Below are 20,993 nucleotides of genomic sequence, written 5' to 3'. Positions count from 1 at the left end.
ATGAAATGATGTTGATGTCATTAAGATGAATGCATGTTTTGTATGTACATAGGAGGTGTAGTGACCTGTCTAAGTATCCATGGAAAGGGAAGGGGATTTGGTTCAAAAATTATAAATGTCCTTGGAGAGGGAAATGGATCATTTAAATTTTTTTAACTATTCAAGGCCAGTGCATTGATGGTGCCCATGTTTAATACTGCATGATTGTGTGGAAATAGTATAAACTTTGTCAGTAAGTACCCATGGTTTTTCATAATTAAAAATCCTTGTACTTGGGGCATATCATTCAGTTTGGAACTCCTTAGAGACTCATGCTGATCAACATGGGGGGAGTTGTATGTGCACGACAAAGTGACCTCGACAGTTGCTACCTAGTTTTCCTAAGTGAGAGTGTCATGAGGACACACTTAGGCTATTTCTTGTTGAATGACACCACATTACATTTTAGCGTTGAGTTAGATGCATGCATCATTTTTTAGCGCAATTGATTAGAATTGTTGAAAAGTTGATGACTAGTTTGTTAAGTGTATGTTGAACTGATGGATTATTGAGAATGATTATGGTTATTGTTATTATTTTCCTTCTAATTTTGTGCTGTGTGGTTGGTGCTTGTGATGATCTCAAACTTTCGTTCGTGAGAGCAAATGAGAAGCAGTAGGTGTCTTGGAGGGAAGTCTTTTGTTGGAGTCGTCAAGCTGACGTGATAATGTTGAAGTTTATTTTGGGAGACAGTTGTGTTTTGTTGTCAACTCTTCCTTAGTTGGTTCCTTTTTTTTTTATTGGGCATGTAAAGTCCAAGTTTAAATACATTTAATAACTGAATTATACCTTGACATATGAATGATGTATAGTGGTTTTATTTATATACATATATATTTACATATTTGTGCGTCATTTGTTGGATGTGCAAAAATTTACCACCGTTTTCATAATCAAATTAACAGAATTTTCACTTAAAATTGAAATGTAGTGTTTTAAAGTAGTGATATCGTAGCGACGAGGCAGGTCATTACACAAAAAACCTAGGGGAATTAGCGAGTGGTGACTATCCGACATTTGGTGCACTCATTTAGTGCGGGTAACTCATAAGCCTCACTTTGCTACTCCTGACGGGCTTCGAGACTATGCTTTTTGAGTTGGGAGATGAAGGGTCGATGTACGATGTATTCATATATAGAGATCGCTTCTGATTGTCATCCATATGATTTTGTAAGACCATCAAGACTTGGGGGAATTAGTGGTAATGATTGGGCCCAATGGTGAATTAAGTGTGATAGTTACGCACTTAGGATGTGAGAGTTTTGTTTGTTTAGATAACCACACGTAGTGGTTATGTAGATTTTATGTTTTAATTTTGTTTTACTATTGCCTATTGTTTATGGTGTTCAAGGAGCGAAGGACTCACCCTTGCAACCACCAATTTTAGGGGGAGGTCATGGAGCATTAACAGAGGATGCTGACATGGATTAGTAGCTACCGTTATAGCTACACGATAGAGGAAGAGGCTCACCTCCATGCACATTACCTATATCATTTCCTACTACGCTTACTTTAGACTTGCATAACCGAACACCCCATTGCGATTCTTGCAGCAGTTCTTTGGGCATAATGTTAATGAGAGACCTACTAGATCTACCTTCAGCTAGAACATGGCCGTTGAAGTTCATGAGGATGTGGGAGATTTCAGTGATGATGAGGATCTCATGCCGTTCGAGATCATCTTCTATTAGGATGTTATCGGTGAAGAGATACTTGAGGGAGAGATGTTTTCATCCGATGAGGAATGCGATTTCTCGAGAGACAAAAGTAACCCATTCAAAGATATGACTTCGCCCTAGGTAGTTGTGGGTCTTGGGTAGTGATTGCTCTAAGTATAGGATGATTTTCCCTTTTTGGTGTATATTTGGGGTGGGAGGATTTTTATACTCGGTGTCGTAATATTTTGATGTATAAAACCTTTTGGTGATACTATGTGATGTTTTGAGGGAGGCGACATATATTTATTTCTTGTTACGGTTATAATGATTCAGGTACACTTATACTTAAACGTTAAGGGCCACTAAGACTCAATATGAATGTTTATTATTCCTTCCAATTCTTTTCGTCATTTAATTTTTGTGTAAATTATTTCTTTATAATATGGACTTTATTAAAGTGTTGCATAAAGACAAAAGAAAAATGGCAATAACTTTCAAAATGTTTGTTTTTTTACGCATTTTGACAATACCTTTTATTCATGAGCATTTAATTAGATTACACGTTTTAATCAAATGCAATGAATATATATGTATATGTGTTTCTTCTTTTCTCAAAACAAATGTATACATACATACATACATACATACATACATATATATATATATATATATATATATATATATATATATATATATATATATATTGAGATATTTTGTCAACTTAGAAATAAAACTAAAATTTAGTGACGCATATTCTGTAATATTTAATATTTAAACGATTTTAAAACTATATTTCAAAAAAAGAAAATTGAGGCGTTATAGAAATGATAAGGTTTGATAGAGGTCTAGTGAGAGTAAAGCCATGAGAGACAAATGATTAGGTTGTTCTAGTAAAGTAGTCTAACCCAGAGTTCCTAGAGCACTCACTGAAACATTATGTCTCACCTCTTTAAGTTTTCTCCTTTTCAGGAACAAGGTGATGGCGGGTGTTGTTGGAGCATGGAGTCTCGTCGTAGAAGATGCAACTTAATTATTTTATATTTTTGTGTATTTTATTATATGTTGTATGGTGTGAATGTTACGAAAAATAATTTGTATTTATATTATATATGAAAATCAAGTTGTAATGTTTATATGTTAGCTTTTGCATGATATTATTGTATAAATATTTTTAATTTTCATATTTAGAATCGTAAGTGTAATTACAATAATACCCTTAGCGTGTTACATATACCTTCTAAGCTTTTCTAATATGCTTTGTCAACTCACAAGAAATTACTATCTTATGGAAGCCCATATTATGATCGTGTATAATCACACTAAGATTCCTAAACTCCTCTATCAATTATTTAATACCCTAAAACTCAAGTATTAGAAATAAGCCACAAGAAGACCCTTACTAAGATCCTACTATTATATTATTTGATTGGTGTAACAACCCTATAGCCACTAGAAGACATTGTCTCGCGTTATAAGCGAAAAACTTTATTTTAGTTAATTTAAAACTCCTCATTTTTATTTAGTTATAAAAGTACTAGTGAAATTTTAACTTTCTTCCTGTATGATCCTTGAGGTAATGCGTTAAAGAATAAAAGTAATATATATATATATATATATATATATATATATATATATATATATATATATATATTATTTTTCTCTATTTCGTACAAAATTAGTAAAAACCTTTTATGGTGAAAATTTATCATGTATCCTCACTTGATTCTCATCAAACACAAATAACTTATTTTATTTAGTGTGACTAAATCATAATTGTAAGTTCTTTTATTTAAACTAACAGTTGGTATAACTTTCAATTAAAAGAATCATGAGATCAATCAAGTATACATAAGATTTTAAGATAATCATATGTTATTATATCACATTCAAAAGTAACCATTTTGATAATTAATTAATCATTTGTATAAAATGACATATTCATATATCAATACATAATTATGTTTCCAATTGAATTATACTCTCTTCGAGTATAAATGTAAAAGAAATTTCCAATAAGATTGTAGTTTAAATAGAAAATACATTTTAAAGTAAGTGTGAATATGCAAAAAGACTAAAAACTGAAGTTTAAATGTAAAGAAAAAGGCAAGAATTGTAATGTAAAGTGCTTTAAATAAGGAAATTGAATTAAAATACAAAATTAGATAAAATTGCATAATGTAAAGGACATCAAATAAATGAGTTTGAGTTTAGAGAAGAAATGATGATTGGAAAAAGTCAAGAGTATGAAGAAGAAATGTTAAAGAAAATGCTTGCATAAAACTAAATTGATCACTGAAATAAAATAGAAGAAATTATAAACTACATTAAAATATGGGTTCGAACATATACTTTTTCCTAATAATCGATAATCATTTCCTTGTGCGTCGTGTTGGTGTAATGGAGTTTGTGCGATCTCCGTAACCAAAGGAAAATGACTATCATTGTTTCTATTTATAACCTAATTCGACTCAATGGTCGATTTGTCAGATATATACAAGTGTACAACTTATTTGAATAATCTATCTAAAGATGCCGACACATGTGTCATCGCACTTCTAGTTGAAAAACTTTTAATAATTCTGTTTGTGCACTTGATCAAAAAGTACATGTCTTGGTTAAATCTTTGTTCACATCTTAGAGGAGCATACAATTTCAATAACTTGTCTTCATAACTTGACTTTGTATAACACTTAGCAATTTTAACAACTTTTATGAAAACGTGACTTGGTTTTCAAAGTAATATTATTTTGATTGCTTTGTCAAACTTAACATCAAACTTGAACCCCTTTTCAATCAACAATCAAGCATAACTTCTTTATAATGTTTTTAAAATTATTTCAACTTCAATAAAAAAATTCTAAGTTTTCATACTTAGAAAATTTTACTTGCACTCCTAATAGTAGTATTAAATTTCTTTACAAACTGATTGTATATAATCTTTATTATTTATTTATTCATATTTTTGGCTTATTCAATGTTTATATTTTTCATTAATAATTTTTTGGTCATACATTGTGGCACAGTGTTATGTTAATCGATCCGATCAAGACACTAAGTTAGTGGGTCAGAGATCCAATTGATGGGTCACTTATTGACCCGATATATATATATATATATATATATATATATATATATATATATATATATATATATATATATATATATATAATTAAAATATATATAATATACCTAATAAATATGATTAATTCATATTTTTATACTTCAAAATTAAATTTATTGTCATGATCAAACTATAAATATTACATAATCATTTATTACTATAAATTATTTTGTGAGTATTATCATTAAATAACTAAGAAAACTCTTATTTTTTCATGAATAAATACAAAAGTTATCGAATGATCATAGATAAGTCTGGTGAAGATATAAAACACATAACTATTACACCATGTTATGAATTGCTATCAAGATTAAAAAAATTATATGAGCATATTAGATGTCATTCAATAATCATCTATTAACAATTTAACATGTTTTATGAACTTGAAAAAAGAATAAAAAACTTCTCGATCGGATCAGATCGGGCCAACTTGGTATGAATCCCTGGATTTCACTAAACCCAATCAAGTCAATTGAGATCAAATTGAGTCGCTTTTATTTTCGATCCTATACCTTAACTAATGACAGTCGAATAGGTACAATTTTAATAATTATGCTAGTTGACGAAACCCTTGTTGATGCAATTTTAACCATTTTTTGGAATAGTCCACAGTGCACCGTACCCACCAGAACATCCAATAATAATAATAATAATTTACCCTAAAATAAAAATAAAAAATATCTGTGTCTGATCTTCGAAAGAAGGCGCCCACGAAAGGAGGGCAGGGCAGCCAGAGCGAAAGGTGTGACAAACAAACCAAAACCACAATAATACTAATATGATTACGCAGCACGTCGTCGTATTATCAAATCGTATAAGTATAACTAAGGTCCTTCCACCATTAACAAAGACTCTCTTTCTCTCTCATCATCCCTCTCGAATAGAAAAACAGAACAGAAGAAAGAAGAAGAAAAGAAAACCCAAACAAACTCTGAAAGAAAGAAAGAAAGCACGATTACCTGCACTTGTTCTTCTTCCTCCTCTGCAGTAAAACCCTAGCCATCTTAATCGATCCGAATCCCGAGATCCGATTGCAAGGCTGGCGGGTATTCGGGTCAAGTAAATGACGGATCTCCCCCGCCGCGCCTTATTGATAATAGGGTTACCGCGCTGCTGTGACGATTGTTGTTTTCAAGAAGAAGAAGAAGAAGAAGAAGAAGAGTGAAGCATGCTGAGCGTGGTGCGCGTGCACCTGCCCTCGGAAATTCCCATTGTAGGCTGCGAGCTCACGCCCTACGTGCTCCTCCGCCGCCCCGACAAGACCGTCTCCACCGACGATGTTCCCGAAACCACACCCTTAGACGGTCATTTCCTGCGCTACAAATGGTGAGTCAGTTTCTCACTTCGCTTCTTTTAGTTTCCCCCTTTTCTTTCTATTCTCTTCAATTCTTTGGGAATTAACCGTGTTTGACTTTCGGCCAATGAAAGAGGAACATTTAGGTTAGCAAGATGATTTTGATTATCAGTATCGGTTTTTTCTTGTTCACGTTATTATTAGTTTGCTAGTTTTTTTTTTTTTTCGAGTTGAAGAGAAGTGTGTGAGTTTTGTTTCTTTTTATTTAGTTTGAATTTGAACTTGTATTATTAGTTTGAAGTTCTTGTATTTGGTGTTAGTCAAGGTTTTGAAATTCAGGTTTTTGATTGCAGTCTTGATTTAGTTTGATTCTTGACATTGCGGAACATGTCAGAAAATGTCTAGGTTTTAAACTGCAGTCGCGATTTTGTTCAATTCTTTGACATTGTATGAAATTGCAGACAAATGCAGCCACAACTGTGGTAATTGAGAGCCCAAAAACCTTGACATTGCGATTCTTGACATTGTGGAAAATTACATACAAATGAGCTTAGAGCCCAAAACAAAAACCTTGACATCATGGATTCGTGGTCACTAACTGTTTTTTAAAGCCTTGGTTGCCTATGTTATTTTTTTTTGTGGTTGTTATAATGATTGAAATTTTTGTAGTATGTCATCTTGTGTAAAGGTTAAAGAAGATTTTGAGAATAGGATGAAACCTCATGCCACACATGGTGTTGCCAATTAATTGAATGATATCCTAGGGGCTAGGGTTGTCCTGTGTTGGTTGCATTTTCAGGTGTTGGATGTGATAGAATGTGGACCTGGACCTGTGCATTGTATTGTTGCCTCCTCTATTTCACTTTTTTTTTCTTTTTTCTAATTAAAATGTTGTCGTGGCGTGGACCTAGACCTGTGATTTCATTGTATCTTGAATTTTCATGATTTCTAATTGAAAATGTTATCGTGATGATATGAGAAATACTGGATTGCATTGATTAGGTGGTGATATGTGGCCTGTTTATTTAATCTACTCCTTCTTTATGTTTCCATTACAATCATGAATTGCATGGTGTTATTAGGTTCAGTTGAAAATCAAATTTTCAGGAATATTAATTACCGTGAGATCCCTTTTAATAATTTCCTCCAATGGCCTTTGCACACGTCCAAACCACCTTAATTACATGATGTTATTAGGTTCGGTTAAAAATCAAATTTTAAGGAACATTAATTGCTGAGATCCCTTATAATAATTTCCTCCAGTGGTCTTTGCATGTGTCCAAACCACTGTAGCTGCTTTTTAATCATCTTTTCCTTCACCGGTGTCAACACTATTTCCTCATTTATAGTCATATTTTTTTCCTCTAACGCTCGATGATATGTTTTTTTTCCAAGTCAACAAAAAACATAGTCGAGTCTCTTTTAATCCAATTTGATTCTTTGCAATATTAGTCTCATCTCTTAGAATATATGCCCGGTCACCTTTACATAATTTCATAGTGCCTACATAAGTTTTCCCTATGTAATATACACAATTCTGAATATTTCTCTTGTAAAAAATACATTGGAACCGAAGTGCTCATCCTCCACTCATCTAACATTTTTTTTTCTAGATCTTAAAATCTCATTAAATAATTGTGAGTTCCATGTTTGTGGTTTTGACAAGTTTTACATTGGTTGCTGAGTGCCTAACAATCCCTCCTCCTTTACCCTGGCTTAGGACTGGTTATGAGATCATAGATGGAGTTTTCTCTATGTTAACATTAGCCTTCAAAAAGTTATGTAATGTTATCAATAAATCACATTTGCTCTCTAAGCTTTGAATTTTGAATTATGGGATAACTCATCCACTGATATTTTTTACCAGATGTGGAATTGAGTTCAAATGTATTTAATTAATAGTGAAATATATATATATATATATATATATATATGACTAAAATTTATATTATTTCTATAGAATTTTACTTAATTATGTCTGTACTTCTATTTTTGTTGTGGAGGAGAAATTTGGTAGATCATCATCCTCATCCTCATACTGTTATGTGAGATTATCCAATTTTCATGTTTGGTGCAGCAATTTAAAGTAACTAAAAATATTCATAAAATAACAAAGAATATAGAGACATCTTGGATTCCTATTTCCTTGGTATCCAAAATGTCGTTGATCTTGCTTGCTGCATCTCAACTATGAATCCAAGATATTGGGGGTATCTTGTGTGCTTGTGTATAGAGGCAGACACAGTGGCACACCAACTTCCTCAAAATAAGCAAAGCTGGAAGCATTCTTGTATCTAGCTTGCATATGTAATATCTAGTCTTGTTACTATTTTCACGGCAAATTTTATGGGGAATATGCTTTGCATTTAGTTCATGATTTAGGATAATCTGTAGGGTAGTTTAAGATATACATTGTATCTGCATTTGCCTTCATAAGTGCATAAGTGTTCAATTAGATATCAAGTATAATATAATGTCTGTACTTGTTGAGGAGAACATGTTACTAGCTGTTAACATTACTGGTAGCGATACATGGTTTGACTTGTTGCAGGACTACACCAGTATGAAAATAGTTTTTGAAATTCTTTTGGTTGCTAGGATATGCTTTTTGGTTCAAAAAACTGTATAATTGAAGGCTGCTCCATTTTTATAAGTGTGTTATGTAAATAGTTTTTTTGTGTTTCACATGCTGTCACGGTTAATTTGAATGCATTGAAATGGTCAAGTGGATAAACTTCAGCTTTATGAGTGCATTATTTGTAACTGTCCCATGCATGTTGTGGGTGAAAGGTTGTACTTGTAGTGCGTGTGTGTATTCATGGTCAAATTCTATATCTTAGCACCTCCTCCTGTTTTGGTTTTGGGTTAGTTCGTATGTTCTGGATTCATAATTTGTCACTCATGAACCATGCACATCTTTGTTAGTTCATGGTTGTTATATTGACTATGAAATATAAATTTGATCCCGGTGTGCTGCCTTTATACACTTTCAATTAATCTGATTTAGAAATTGGACTTTTTACATTGTTTGACTCTATCCTTTGGTCCTCATTTTTGGCAGGTATCGTGTACAGAGTGATAAAAAAGTTGCTGTCTGTAGCATACATCCATCTGAGCAAGCCACCCTGCAATGCCTAGGCTGTGTTAAGGCCAAAATACCTGTTTCCAAGAGTTACCATTGCACCACAAAGTGTTTTTCGGATGCATGGCAGCATCATCGTGTCTTACATGATCGTGCCGCAAGTGCTCTTAATGAAAATGGAAACGAGGAGGAGGAGGTATTTGGGCGCTTTAATAGTACTGGGTCTGGGCAACCAATTCCAGCTTATCTGCCTCTGCATCAAGTGCTAGCTTGACAAATGGGTCTGCAACACCTTTGTATCCAGCAGCTATCACACAAAGAAGTGGTGAAACTTGGTTTGAAGTTGGACGATCCAAGACTTACACCCCTACTGCTGATGACGTTGGTCATGTCCTTAAGTTTGAGTGTGTTGTAGTTGATGCAGAGACAAAACTGCCTGTGGGGCATGCCAACACTATACTAACTTCACGTGTCATTCCTGCTCCCTCGCCTATTCCACGCCGAATAATATCTGTTGATGGGATGGCACATTTAGATGTGGATGGGAGAATGACATCTTCAGGAACTTTTACTGTTCTATCATACAATGTATTGTCTGAAGCATATGCCTCAAATGATCTATACAATTACTGCCCTTCATGGGCTCTTTCTTGGCCATATCGCAGGCAAAATTTGTTACGGGAAATTGTTGGTTACCGTCCAGACATTATTTGTCTTCAGGAGGTACATGAACATGTTCCTGCTTGTGATTTTAGTTTAAAAACTTCATTTCATTACTTGGCTCTTCAAAATTTTTTAACAAGAATGGTGTTTAAGTAGCTAGAGAGGGAGTTGGAGTAGCACTTATATAGAAAGATGGTAGAGCCTCAGGTGGTTTAGACTTTTAAGCAGAAGACATGTTGAAAACCCAGAACCCAGTAAGGAGAGTAAATGAAATGGAATGTAGCCTAATTACTAGAGGCATACCAAGAAAAACTATAGGAGAAAATCATTAAAAAGGATTTAGAGGTACATTGTTTGTTGTCTATTACCAGGATTTTACAATAGAACATTATGACGTCATCTAATCTGTGTAGATGACCCGCTTAATGGGAAAAGGCTTGTTTATTATTGTTGCTAACTTGGTATTGAATAATTTTTTTCACTTTGTTGGGAAAGCGGGGGGGAGGGGGGGGTGGGGGTGGGTGGGGTTGGTTCTAGTGTAATGCTGGGATTTAAGTTATAATCTTTTATTCTCTTGTGATCTAGATAAGGTCATAACCCAATCCCTTATAAATTTATGATTTCACCCTATATTCCAATAGCTTCTGTATTAGCTAACGAACAACCTTTTTCCCTCCAGGTTCAAAGCGATCATTATGACGAATTTTTTTCTCCCGAATTAGACAAACATGGATATTATGGTCTTTACAAGAGAAAAGAGGTTGTTGCAATATTCTGGTTCTTGTGATCATAAACTTTAAAAATATTCTAGATGGTAACCTGTTTATTGTGGGTTTACAACAGGTGTACAGTGGCAACACAAATACAATTGATGGGTGTGCAACATTTTTCCGTAGAGACAGATTTTCACATGTTAAGAAATATGAGGTTGGGAATTGATTTGGCATATGGTAGTTCAATTATGTTTGTACACAAATTAGAATGATGTGTGCTTGCATGCAGGTTGAATTTAACAAGGCTGCACAATCTTTGACAGAGGCTACAATTCCAACCACTCAGAAGAAAACTGCCTTGAATCGGCTGGTTAAGGTGGCTATTCTGTCAAATATTGCATTTCACTATTTTCAGAAAGGAAAAAAAATGGCTGTCTTGTGTAACTGTTACTTACCAAGTTCTTTCTATTTAGGATAATGTTGCCCTAATAGTGGTTCTAGAAGCAAAAGTTAACAATCAGCCATTTGATAATCCTGGGAAAAGACAGCTTCTTTGTGTGGTAAGCTCTTTCATGTTCATACCTTATGACTGTTGTGGTTTCTTATTCTGATGATGGTTGTTGGTCTGGTATTAAATCTCCGTATATTACAGGTCATGGATGCCCCCCCCCCCCCCCCCCCCCCCCTTTCCTTCATAATATAAGTATATAAAATCTCAAATGTGAAGTTATATGTGTGGTTTCAGTGTTGTCTGAAAACATAATTTTGATCCTCCTCTAAGATAAACATGCTGTTTCTCCCATGTCCCTGCCCTTTTTTAGGTTTAGGTTGAAACTATTTTATTTGGCAATTCTACTTATAAATCATTACTCATATTGCTTGTGGACTTTTAGGCAAATACACATGTAAATGTCCCCCAAGATCTAAAGGATGTGAAACTCTGGCAGGTAAATTATTTTCTTTAGTTTGTTCATATGCATCAGATTGTTTTGAACATTACAATTTCTAATTTTCTCCTATTATAGGTTCATACTCTCTTAAAAGGGTTGGAAAAAATAGCTGCAAGCGCAGACATTCCGATGTTGGTTTGTGGAGATTTTAATTCAGTTCCAGGAAGGTACTTCTTTTTCTTTATGTAATTATTTGTAGTGTTTTTATTTTGTAATAAGGATCATATTTTTATAATGATTATTTTGAACTTCATTACAGTGCTCCTCATGCACTTCTTGCAATGGGGAAGGTAGATCCTTCACATCCTGATTTAGCAGTTGACCCGCTTAACATTCTACGTCCTCACAGCAAGTTGGTTCATCAGTTACCACTGGTAATGTATTCATTGAACTGCAATTAAGGAATATCTTATTCAAAATATGCTTGTTTACCCATTTTAGTTCTGTATTTGTTTCAATTCACCTGATTTAATATGCTGTTGGTTGTTTGTAACTTCAAATTTAGGTCAGTGCATACTCATCTTTTGCTAGAACAGTTGGCCTTGGATATGAGCAGCATAAAAGGAGAATGGATGGTGGAACAAATGAACCTTTATTCACAAATGTCACTAGAGATTTTATTGGCACTCTAGATTACATATTTTACACAGGTGAGCATGGTGTTATATCATTTTGATAAACTTAATATCTGTATCTTGGTCACATTTTTATGAAAAGATATGACTTGTGGTTTCAGCGGATTCATTGGTTGTGGAGTCATTATTGGAGTTACTGGATGAGGAGAGTTTGAGGAAGGACACAGCACTTCCTTCACCTGAATGGTCCTCAGATCACATAGCTCTCTTAGCCGAATTTCGCTGCTGCAAGAATAAATCTAGGCGTTGACAGTTAAGGTAGGCACCATCCTCAACCCCCCCACCCACATATAGCTTGTTTGAGAATTATTATTGGAAAAGATCAACGGAAGTGAACTTTCTTTTGGTGCTGGTTCCTTTAAAATTCTAAAGACTGAAGATTGTTGTGTCTCAGGTTTATTAGCAGAAAAAGGGTGATAGGGTTGTGTCATTTAGAGTGCTTGGGTTGAGACTAAGGATGCAATGGATGAAAATAACGAGATGTGATGGAATTTAGTAGTGCTTGAAGCAGCCTTACATTTTTAGTTTATAAAATAGAAATGACATTGCAGGCAGTGTTCTAAAAATTCCAAACAATCTGTGTAGTACCCATGTAATACTGCAGTGTATCTGACTCTTAGAATGCTTTTTTCACTCTGGCATTGAGGAATTTCCAATGTAGGGAAGCCTTTGGAATTTTTCTCCCTTTTTTGTTGTACTTGATAAAGATGGGCAACATGCATACAGTTTTGAACCAGCTGTTTGTCATGCAAAGAAATGTTAAATGACAAGAACACTTTTTGAAAATTGTCATGATATTATTCACACTAGTGTTGCTGGTGGGAACATAGGATAAATTTAAATATTGTATAAAAGAATCTTCAGGTTTATATTTCACCTTACCTTTTGCTCCAACGATCTTTGATTTAACAAAACTATTGTCTTTTCCTGTCTATTTCACCTCTTGCTCCAGTACCATAGGTTAGAGTTTGGGTGTAATGTATACATGCTTCTCAGAATTGTTTAATTCTTTATTAATGATGATTGTCAATCCTTGTAGGTCACTTTCAGTGATACATAACAAAAAAGGCTGTAAGAAGCATTTGGTTGGTAAGTATTTTGTAAAAATGATAGATCATGCCTGTCTTTTTCAGGTATCTCCATGTGGAGTCATTGCAATGATCTGCTATGTATCATGTCACCTTTATCTCAGAAAAAAATTATGAGTTTCTGCCTTGTTGACTTGCCTCTATCTGAGCCCCCTCCCCCCAAATCTCCAATTTTTTTCCTTTTAAAAAGGGAATTTTTTTCATAGATGCCTATTGGGGTTCTATACATCCTAGTAAAGAACTAAAGTCCTTCTGATCTAGTTGCTGCCGCAGAGCCTAGGGCTCGAATTTCTCACATATCTGTACTAATAGTCTTTGAAACTTAGATAATTGTTTTTATTTTGTTCTACCCGTCAGAAACTTGACTAAATTGGTATGGCGACAATGAGGTGGAAAAATTCTACCCAATATCAAAGGTAGGTTGCTTAACATGGGGGTGAGATCTGAACTGTTGCTATAATTGTAGCAACTTAGGAATAGACGCTTACTAGTGATTGTAAAACAGGGTATAAGATTAGTCAAATACTTGGTTTTTCTGCAACCCGTGTATGACTAGAAATCGTTAGCATTTTTTTCTGATTACAATACGATAAAATGAATGTTTTTTCAGAATGATTTGTTGGAGAATCCACTATTTCGATTACACCTTTGGCTGCTTTGCTATCGTTGATCACCAAAATTATTGACATTCGTCCGACTCAAGCAGTTTTATGGATGGTGTATATGATAATCTCCATTATGGATTGTAGCTAATCTAATAGATATTACTAGGATCTAATAGGACGTTCCATTAATGGCAATGGCTCTAATTTATAGCCATAGTTTCATGATTTGCTGATTAAGTTATAATGTAATAAAGCAAGTTGCTGGTAATATAAGATGAGCAGACTTAGTTTAGCGCTCAAACGAAATGGGGAATACTTTATCTTATAAAGAAACGTCCAATTTTCTTTTTTAAGTATTTTTGTCGATGAAATTTTATCAGTAATTTTCTTTTAATATATATATTTTTTTATTAAAATGGAAGTGGAATTAAGGTGACATAAAAATACTAAATTAAAAATCTGTAAAACGAAGCAAATGGGATAAACATCCCACTGCAATTTAAGTGAAGTAGGAAAAATGTTCTTCACTTAAATTTTAAATATCCTACCCGTGTAGGTGTTATTGTTCACCTTTCGTACATTTTGCCCGGTTGCTTCCTTTTCTTCTCCCTCCGTGTTCTTCTTCTATTCCCTATGCCTTCGTCTTCTTGTTGGTTGTTCTTCGGCGTCGTCACCATTGGCTGCTTCCCTTGTCGGTATTGAGGATGTGTCCATCTCCACCAATTTTGCCGTTGAGGTAAGCTTCGTTCTCCTTCTTTAATGGTTGTTGTGTGGTGGTAAATTTCATATACAACTTATGGATCATGTGATCCGTATAAGTTATATGGATCACTTAATCCGTATAACTCATACAGATCATTTGATTCTTATGTTAATTTTTAATTATTAAAAAATGAAAATTTAGTTTTTTAATAGAATTTTTTTAATAGAAAGTATTATTTTGTTTTTGTTTTTAAATAGGTTTTTTATGAAATATAAATATGTTTTCTTTTGTTTGTAAATAGTTATTGTTAATTTTTGAAATAAAAAATAGATTTTGAATAATGTGTTTAAATAGTTTATTTGTAATTGTAAATATATAAATTTTAATTTTTTTTAAAATGAGTGTTGTTTTAAAAATTGTATTTAAATAGTTAGTTTATTTGTTAATTTTGTTTTAAAAATAGGTGTTGTTTATGTTTTAAATAAAAATAGTTTATTTTGAATTATGTTTTGAAATAGTTATTAATTTTAATTGTAAATATATTAATTTTGTATTTGTTTATAAATATTTTTTTTTGTATGAAATATAAATATATTATTTTATTATTTGTTTGTAAATAGTTATTGTTTATTAGATAAATAAAAAATAGTTTATTTTGAAATTTTTTTAAATAGTTATTTCTTTTAATTCTAAATATATTGATTTTGTACTTCTTTTAACTATAAAATAATTTTTTATTTAGGAATGATTGTATTGTAATTGATTTAAGTATTGTTTGAATTTTGACAAAATTTAATGATGTGGAAATTTGCATATTATGGTTAACACTAGAAGTTTAGGTCATGTCTTAGGCAAAGTTATAGGAAGAGTCCTGGGGAGAGAGGATAATCGTGATTCGGATGATGTTCTCCAGCGGCGAAGGCCCACAGCATCCGCACGTAGGCAACGGGAAGTTGTCGTTGTTGCTGAGGATGCTCCTCACGTGGATGACGCAGTTGAAGAGGTATTCCAACATGCTGATGAAGTTGTTGATGATTTTGAGGGTTTTCCTAGGCCGCGTGACCCATCAGTGCTAATTGTCTATGCTGATCATGTTGCAGTCATTGTTTGGAACGAAGAGGTATTTATAGTTTTTAATAAATTATATTTCAATAAGTATTTGTTTTTATTGCTAAAACTGTTAAAATTATTTTAATTTGTTTTAGGAACGTCCTGAATTAAAGCTATCTTCCCATGGAAGGAAGGTTCAGAAATTTGGGAGATTTGCTGTTGAAATTGAAAGGTTAGTCGTTGGCATAAGATTAAGTCCTTTGATCGCATATTCATTGGACACTGGCCATCAGAGACTTATATAAACTTTTTTCGAAAGGTGGCATAAGGAAATGAGCAGTTTCCATCTTCTAGTAGGAGAGGTCATCATCACCCTCGATAATGTGACCTCTTTGCTTCATCTGCCCATCATAAGCGTATTCCACAACTTTGACACTCTTCATGTCTTGCATAATACTTTCTTCTTGCTTATCACGCTTATCTTGAGTTCTTTTGGAACCCTAACTTTTACCTTTTTTTCAAACCCCCAACAAGAAAGAACCACAACTTAGGAACCAACATGAGTCATCATTCATCTAGTGTTAATGGCGAGGGTATTAGTCATAAGGACCCTCTATCTAGAATCTTAGATGAGTTGAGTTCTCTCAAGTTATGGAAAGAAAAACTAGAAAGAAAAGTAAAAGAAAAAGAGAGGGTAAAAATAAATCAAGATGAGAGGGAACAAATAAGGGAAGAAGAAAGAAGAAAAATACTAAAAGAGTTAAGAAAAGAAAAACATGTTTCTTATAGTAGTCATAACTCTTACAAGAGCCTAAGTGAAGAACTTCGTGACTATTATGAAGGCATAGGTCACATCTTAGACCTCACTCCCGTAGGAGAGAAAATGAAAGAAAGCCTCAAGAGGCTAACATTAACTCTCATACTTCCATGGAAAGGACAATGTAGAGGCTTACTTAGATTGAGAAATAAGTGTAGAGCAACAATTTAAAAAGAAGTTTACTTCAAAATTTTATGGCTCTCACTCTTATCCAAAGAAAGACCAAGGTCAAGGCATCTTAGGGGTGACACCTTCTAAGCCCAAAGATAATAACAGGAAGACAATAGAAAAGCAACCCCTTAAGGCTAGTATACAAGAGAAGACTAGCTCTATAATGTGCTTTAATTGTCTTGGAAGAGGACACATTACTTCTCAATGTCCCACCAAGAAAACCATGATTATGAGGGGTCAAGACATTTATAGTAGTCAATAAGCAAAAGGGGAAGAATCTAGAGAAGAAATCTACCCCCAAGAAGAAGGACAACCATTAATGGTTAAGGAGGAGTGTAAGGAGGTAAGTGTCTTCTCCAAGAGGTTAGCTAAGAAAGAAAGTCATTTTGAAATAAAGACAAATATTAAAGAAACTTCCCCTCTTAGACAACCTCCAAATATTCTCATTTGTAAAAAGACACTTGTTAGCACTGTCACACCTCTTGGGCTTGATATTATTCCTCAAGTAAAGGAGTTGTTGGATGAGGGTTTGGTTCGTAAGAGCTTAAATCCTTGTGCTTTGTTGGTGCCCAAAATAGGTATTATTAAACATCAAATCCCTAAAATAGGTGATATGATGAATGTGTTGAGTGGTGCAATCCTTTTTTGTAAAATCACTCATGCGTCCAACATCTTCAAGATTCCTGTAGATAGGGATTCATTAGGTAGGTTTGTTCTTATTTTTAGTTTCAATACAAACTTAGGTGCTCATATGGGACACCTAAGAGAATAAAAGTAATCAAGGGGTTCCCGTGAACACTAAGAGAATAAAAGTCATTCCTCAGTGTCCAACTCCACCAAGTATATATATATATATATATATGTTTTTATTCTTTTTACAGGTATTGAGGAAAAAACCCCAGAGTTTCAAGAACCTCTAGATTTGAGGTCAAATCCTTTTCAAGGGAAATGATTCAATCCTATCCCCCAAGGGCATTGGATAGAAGACTCCAAGAATATGTAAGAGAAGGCCCTAAGCTTCTCATGAGCCTTAGGGTAGATTTCGGGCCCATGGACTAAGTATGAGCTCACTTATCTTTGTACATATAGATTAAGGTTTCATTATTTTTGGGCCTTGTATTTAGGGTTTCATAATGTAGGTAGAGTACCCTAGAAATGTAGGATTTTTCAGCCCTTGTATTTTAGGACACCTAGACTATAGTTTTTGTATTAGGGGTAGTTTTGTAACTTCACATGCATTAAGTGAATATTTGATGTGTGTTGGGAAATAAATTTAATTGAATTGGAAGAAGTCCAATCCAATTAAATTTTAGAGGGGAAGGTGAACATTTACTTGCTACACCTCATTGTCACATCATATAGTCACACTTTGTGCATGTCCTTCATGCTTTACATGCCTCATGACACCTAAGCACACTTAGTGGAGAATCTTGGACTTGATCTTGGATTAGTGGGCTGAACCATAGCTAAAATTCACTAATCATAATTAGTGAAAATTTGACTCCACAAATTCAATTTCAAATTCAAGTGAAATTTCAATAGAAATTCAAATTTTCCTCCAATTTTGTGTGACACTTAGGCTATAAATAGAGGTCATGTGTGTTCATTTTTTCAACTTTGATCATTTGAGAATTACACTTCAAAGTTAAGACCTCATTTGAGACACAAAATTTCGTGTTCCTTCTCTCCTACTCAACTTCTCCTACCTTCAAGTTCTTATCTATAGCTTCCTATGGTAGTGAGCTTCTTGACTCATCTTCTCCTTGAAGCGGCGTCTCCAATCATCTTTCTTCCTTCTTCATTCTGCTGCCATTGATATTAAAAAAGCAAAGGACTTTATTGATGAAGAAGATCCAAGACCTACAAACTCCACATGGAGCTACATCATGATGTTAGTGGAGTTACTTGAAGTCACTGGAGATGAAGCTAGAGCCGAGATAGTACAATGTCATGGGGCATACATACGCCTATCGTGGCTACGAGAGATTTATCATAGTAAATGTAAGGTTGGACACTGGACTGTAACAGATCGAGCTTATTTGCTGCATTTGTTAGGTTGCACTCTTTTTGCTAATAAGAGTGCAACACATATGCATGTTGTGTTCTTGGACGCCTTTCGAGACCTCAGTTAGAGTGAAAGCTACGCACGGGGAGCCGCCGCCCTAGTGCATATGTATGATAATTTGAATGATGCTTGTAAGAGTGGCGACAGACAATTTGCTAGATATATCACACTATTACAAGTAATTGTCAATGATTGTTTTTTAATTGTTTTTATATGTTTTGAATATGATCATTTGAAAAAAAAATGTGTTCTAATCAAATCTGTGTAGTGTTGGATTTATGAGCATTTTCCATCTATTGCTGAGGCTTTTACTGACCCAGACTATGATGAAAGGACACCACGTGCTTGCGGCTGAACTTCTATGAAGGCCTCTACAAAGTCATTACTAGCATTGACGTATCGAAAGCGTCTAGATCAACTGACAACTGTTGATGTTTGCTAGATGCCTTACGGTAACCGTCGTGCAGTTCGAGAGTTTGACCTCATTTCATGTTTTGCTGGACATATTCGATGGGGTTCCGTTGTTGTGATACACCGACCAGAGAGGGTGGTGCAACAATTTGGGTATGTTCAGACCATTCTTCCACACTCTCCAGGATCAAGGTTATTGTTCACAGATATTGACGACAAATGGATGTATTTCTCTGCGTACCTTGCACCGGTGGGGTAGGTTTGTGCTGTGCCTAGACAATGTGCATCGGACTACATCCACTGGTTCTACATGATTTCGCATCCATTCATGATGCCGAAACAGCCCGAGAATCCACCTAGACATCCACCTATGATGCGATGAGACATATGTGGAACCAAATATGCTTGAGTTCTCGGTGGCAGCAACAACTATGGAGGAAATACCTACACATGCACCTTCTCATGTGGAGCAGCCTTGACATGCAGTGGTAACATATATATTCATGTTATTTTTAATCTGATTTGATTTAATTATGCAATATATTCATGTTATTTTTAATCTGATTTAATTTAATTATGCAATATGGTAATACCTTATCCGTTGTTGTCAATGTCATAGGAGGCTTGCCAAGCAATTGCAGAAAGGTTGGAGCGGTTGCTCAACTTAAGGATAGTGACTAAAGGCACATAAGCACACGATGCATTGCAAGACTGCTTAAGGATCGCTAGCGGTGTCACTGTAGACCGCAATGTTTATGTCAGGTCGCGACGCACGGATCATGCTTGAAGACATTTTCAATTGTTTTGGAAATTTTTTAGACTATGTTTATAATTTTATTGTATTTGACAACATTTTCGTTTTACCAAGCTTATTTGAATTTTCTTAATGTTACTATTAATGTTATTATTAAGAAAGAAAGATAAATTATTTTACCCTAGAACGTAACACTAAACCCTATTATTGACATCACAGTTAATCGTAACAACCACGTAAGACTAAACCCTAACTGTAACATATAATACATAATTACGTGAATATGTAGTGAACCAATTATATATTAATGTAGTACATTATAATGTCATCGGTATGTAAATGTTCATTGTTCGCTTAAATCAACATAGTATTTTTTGAACATCATCAAATTTTTGTACCGTTACATTCTACTAATATATGAAGTTAGTCACTACTTTGCCTGGGGATGACAATTCCAAGACCATAACAAAGCTACGGGCGGTAGGGGATAACGGTCTCTTAAATAAATCTGTTGCACATGCACAAACAATTTCAAGTTACGATAACACAATTAATTTCATTAATTAAAAAATATGAACACGATGAACGCACTTGAACAAAATGATTGTCAAATACGTGACCAACACATATTACGTGATGCACAAAACAAAATGGTTGCCAAATGTCAAGCTTTATTGCAAAGACAACGATACAAGGATAACATTATATCTTGATGTTATGACATATCCCATGCCAGTTATATCCATCCACTTATCTGTAGTAACCTGTAAGAACCAACTATACGGATTACATTTATGTAAACTAAACTTAAAAAAAAATAAACAAAACATAAATTACATGCCAAGGATAATCCATCAACAAGTAGGGACCTCTTTAATTCCTCAAATTTGTCTATGCCACCAAAGAGGTTTATGAACTCATCAGACCACTTGACAAGTTCTTTAAGCAAATTATTACGCATCAACGACCATGAATTTTCACCCATACCTAATAATGCAGCAATTGCATGATATCCACAGTTACCGTCAGCTTTCACATCCACAATGTTTTCAATGAAATCATGAATGAACGAATGAAATTGATCCAACATCGGCATGGTCCTTCTTGGAATGGCCTGGTCAGAAGATGATGCACTACGTTTGATTGAAGAATTACTATTTTGCACATAATGTAA

The 20,993-nt window shown here is 34.2% G+C and overlaps 1 protein-coding gene and 1 pseudogene across 4 annotated transcripts; both read left to right on the top strand.

The window, feature by feature from the left end:
- Positions 1-5,512: 5,512 nt before the first annotated feature.
- LOC100799503 (carbon catabolite repressor protein 4 homolog 1-like) lies at positions 5,513-13,784 on the top strand (annotated as a pseudogene). The gene is made up of 12 exons (XR_005890382.1): positions 5,513-6,144; positions 9,174-9,917; positions 10,537-10,617; positions 10,701-10,784; positions 10,860-10,946; positions 11,044-11,130; positions 11,464-11,517; positions 11,596-11,687; positions 11,780-11,894; positions 12,026-12,170; positions 12,257-12,413; positions 13,195-13,784. The product of XR_005890382.1 is annotated as a carbon catabolite repressor protein 4 homolog 1-like (transcript).
- Positions 13,785-15,245: 1,461 nt separating this feature from the next.
- LOC106796206 (uncharacterized) lies at positions 15,246-20,001 on the top strand. 3 transcript variants are annotated; one of them, XM_014767803.3, is made up of 4 exons: positions 15,246-15,671; positions 15,757-15,833; positions 18,988-19,553; positions 19,685-20,001. In XM_014767803.3, exons 1-3 carry the CDS (start codon positions 15,369-15,371, stop codon positions 19,007-19,009), a joined length of 402 nt encoding a protein of 133 aa, XP_014623289.1. In that variant the 5' UTR covers positions 15,246-15,368; the 3' UTR covers positions 19,010-19,553; positions 19,685-20,001. The 3 variants fall into 3 exon arrangements, with proteins under 3 accessions (XP_014623289.1, XP_014623293.1, XP_040869457.1); XM_014767807.3 differs by having other exon boundaries at positions 18,975-19,553; XM_041013523.1 differs by lacking the exons at positions 18,988-19,553; positions 19,685-20,001 and having other exon boundaries at positions 15,757-16,167.
- The last annotated feature ends 992 nt before the right edge of the window (positions 20,002-20,993 follow it).

This window comes from Glycine max, chromosome 2, assembly GCF_000004515.6.
Source record: "Glycine max cultivar Williams 82 chromosome 2, Glycine_max_v4.0, whole genome shotgun sequence".
Taxonomy (NCBI): Eukaryota; Viridiplantae; Streptophyta; class Magnoliopsida; order Fabales; family Fabaceae; genus Glycine; species Glycine max.
Note: the sequence above shows the minus strand (reverse complement) of the source record. Positions and strands in the feature narration are given on the sequence as shown.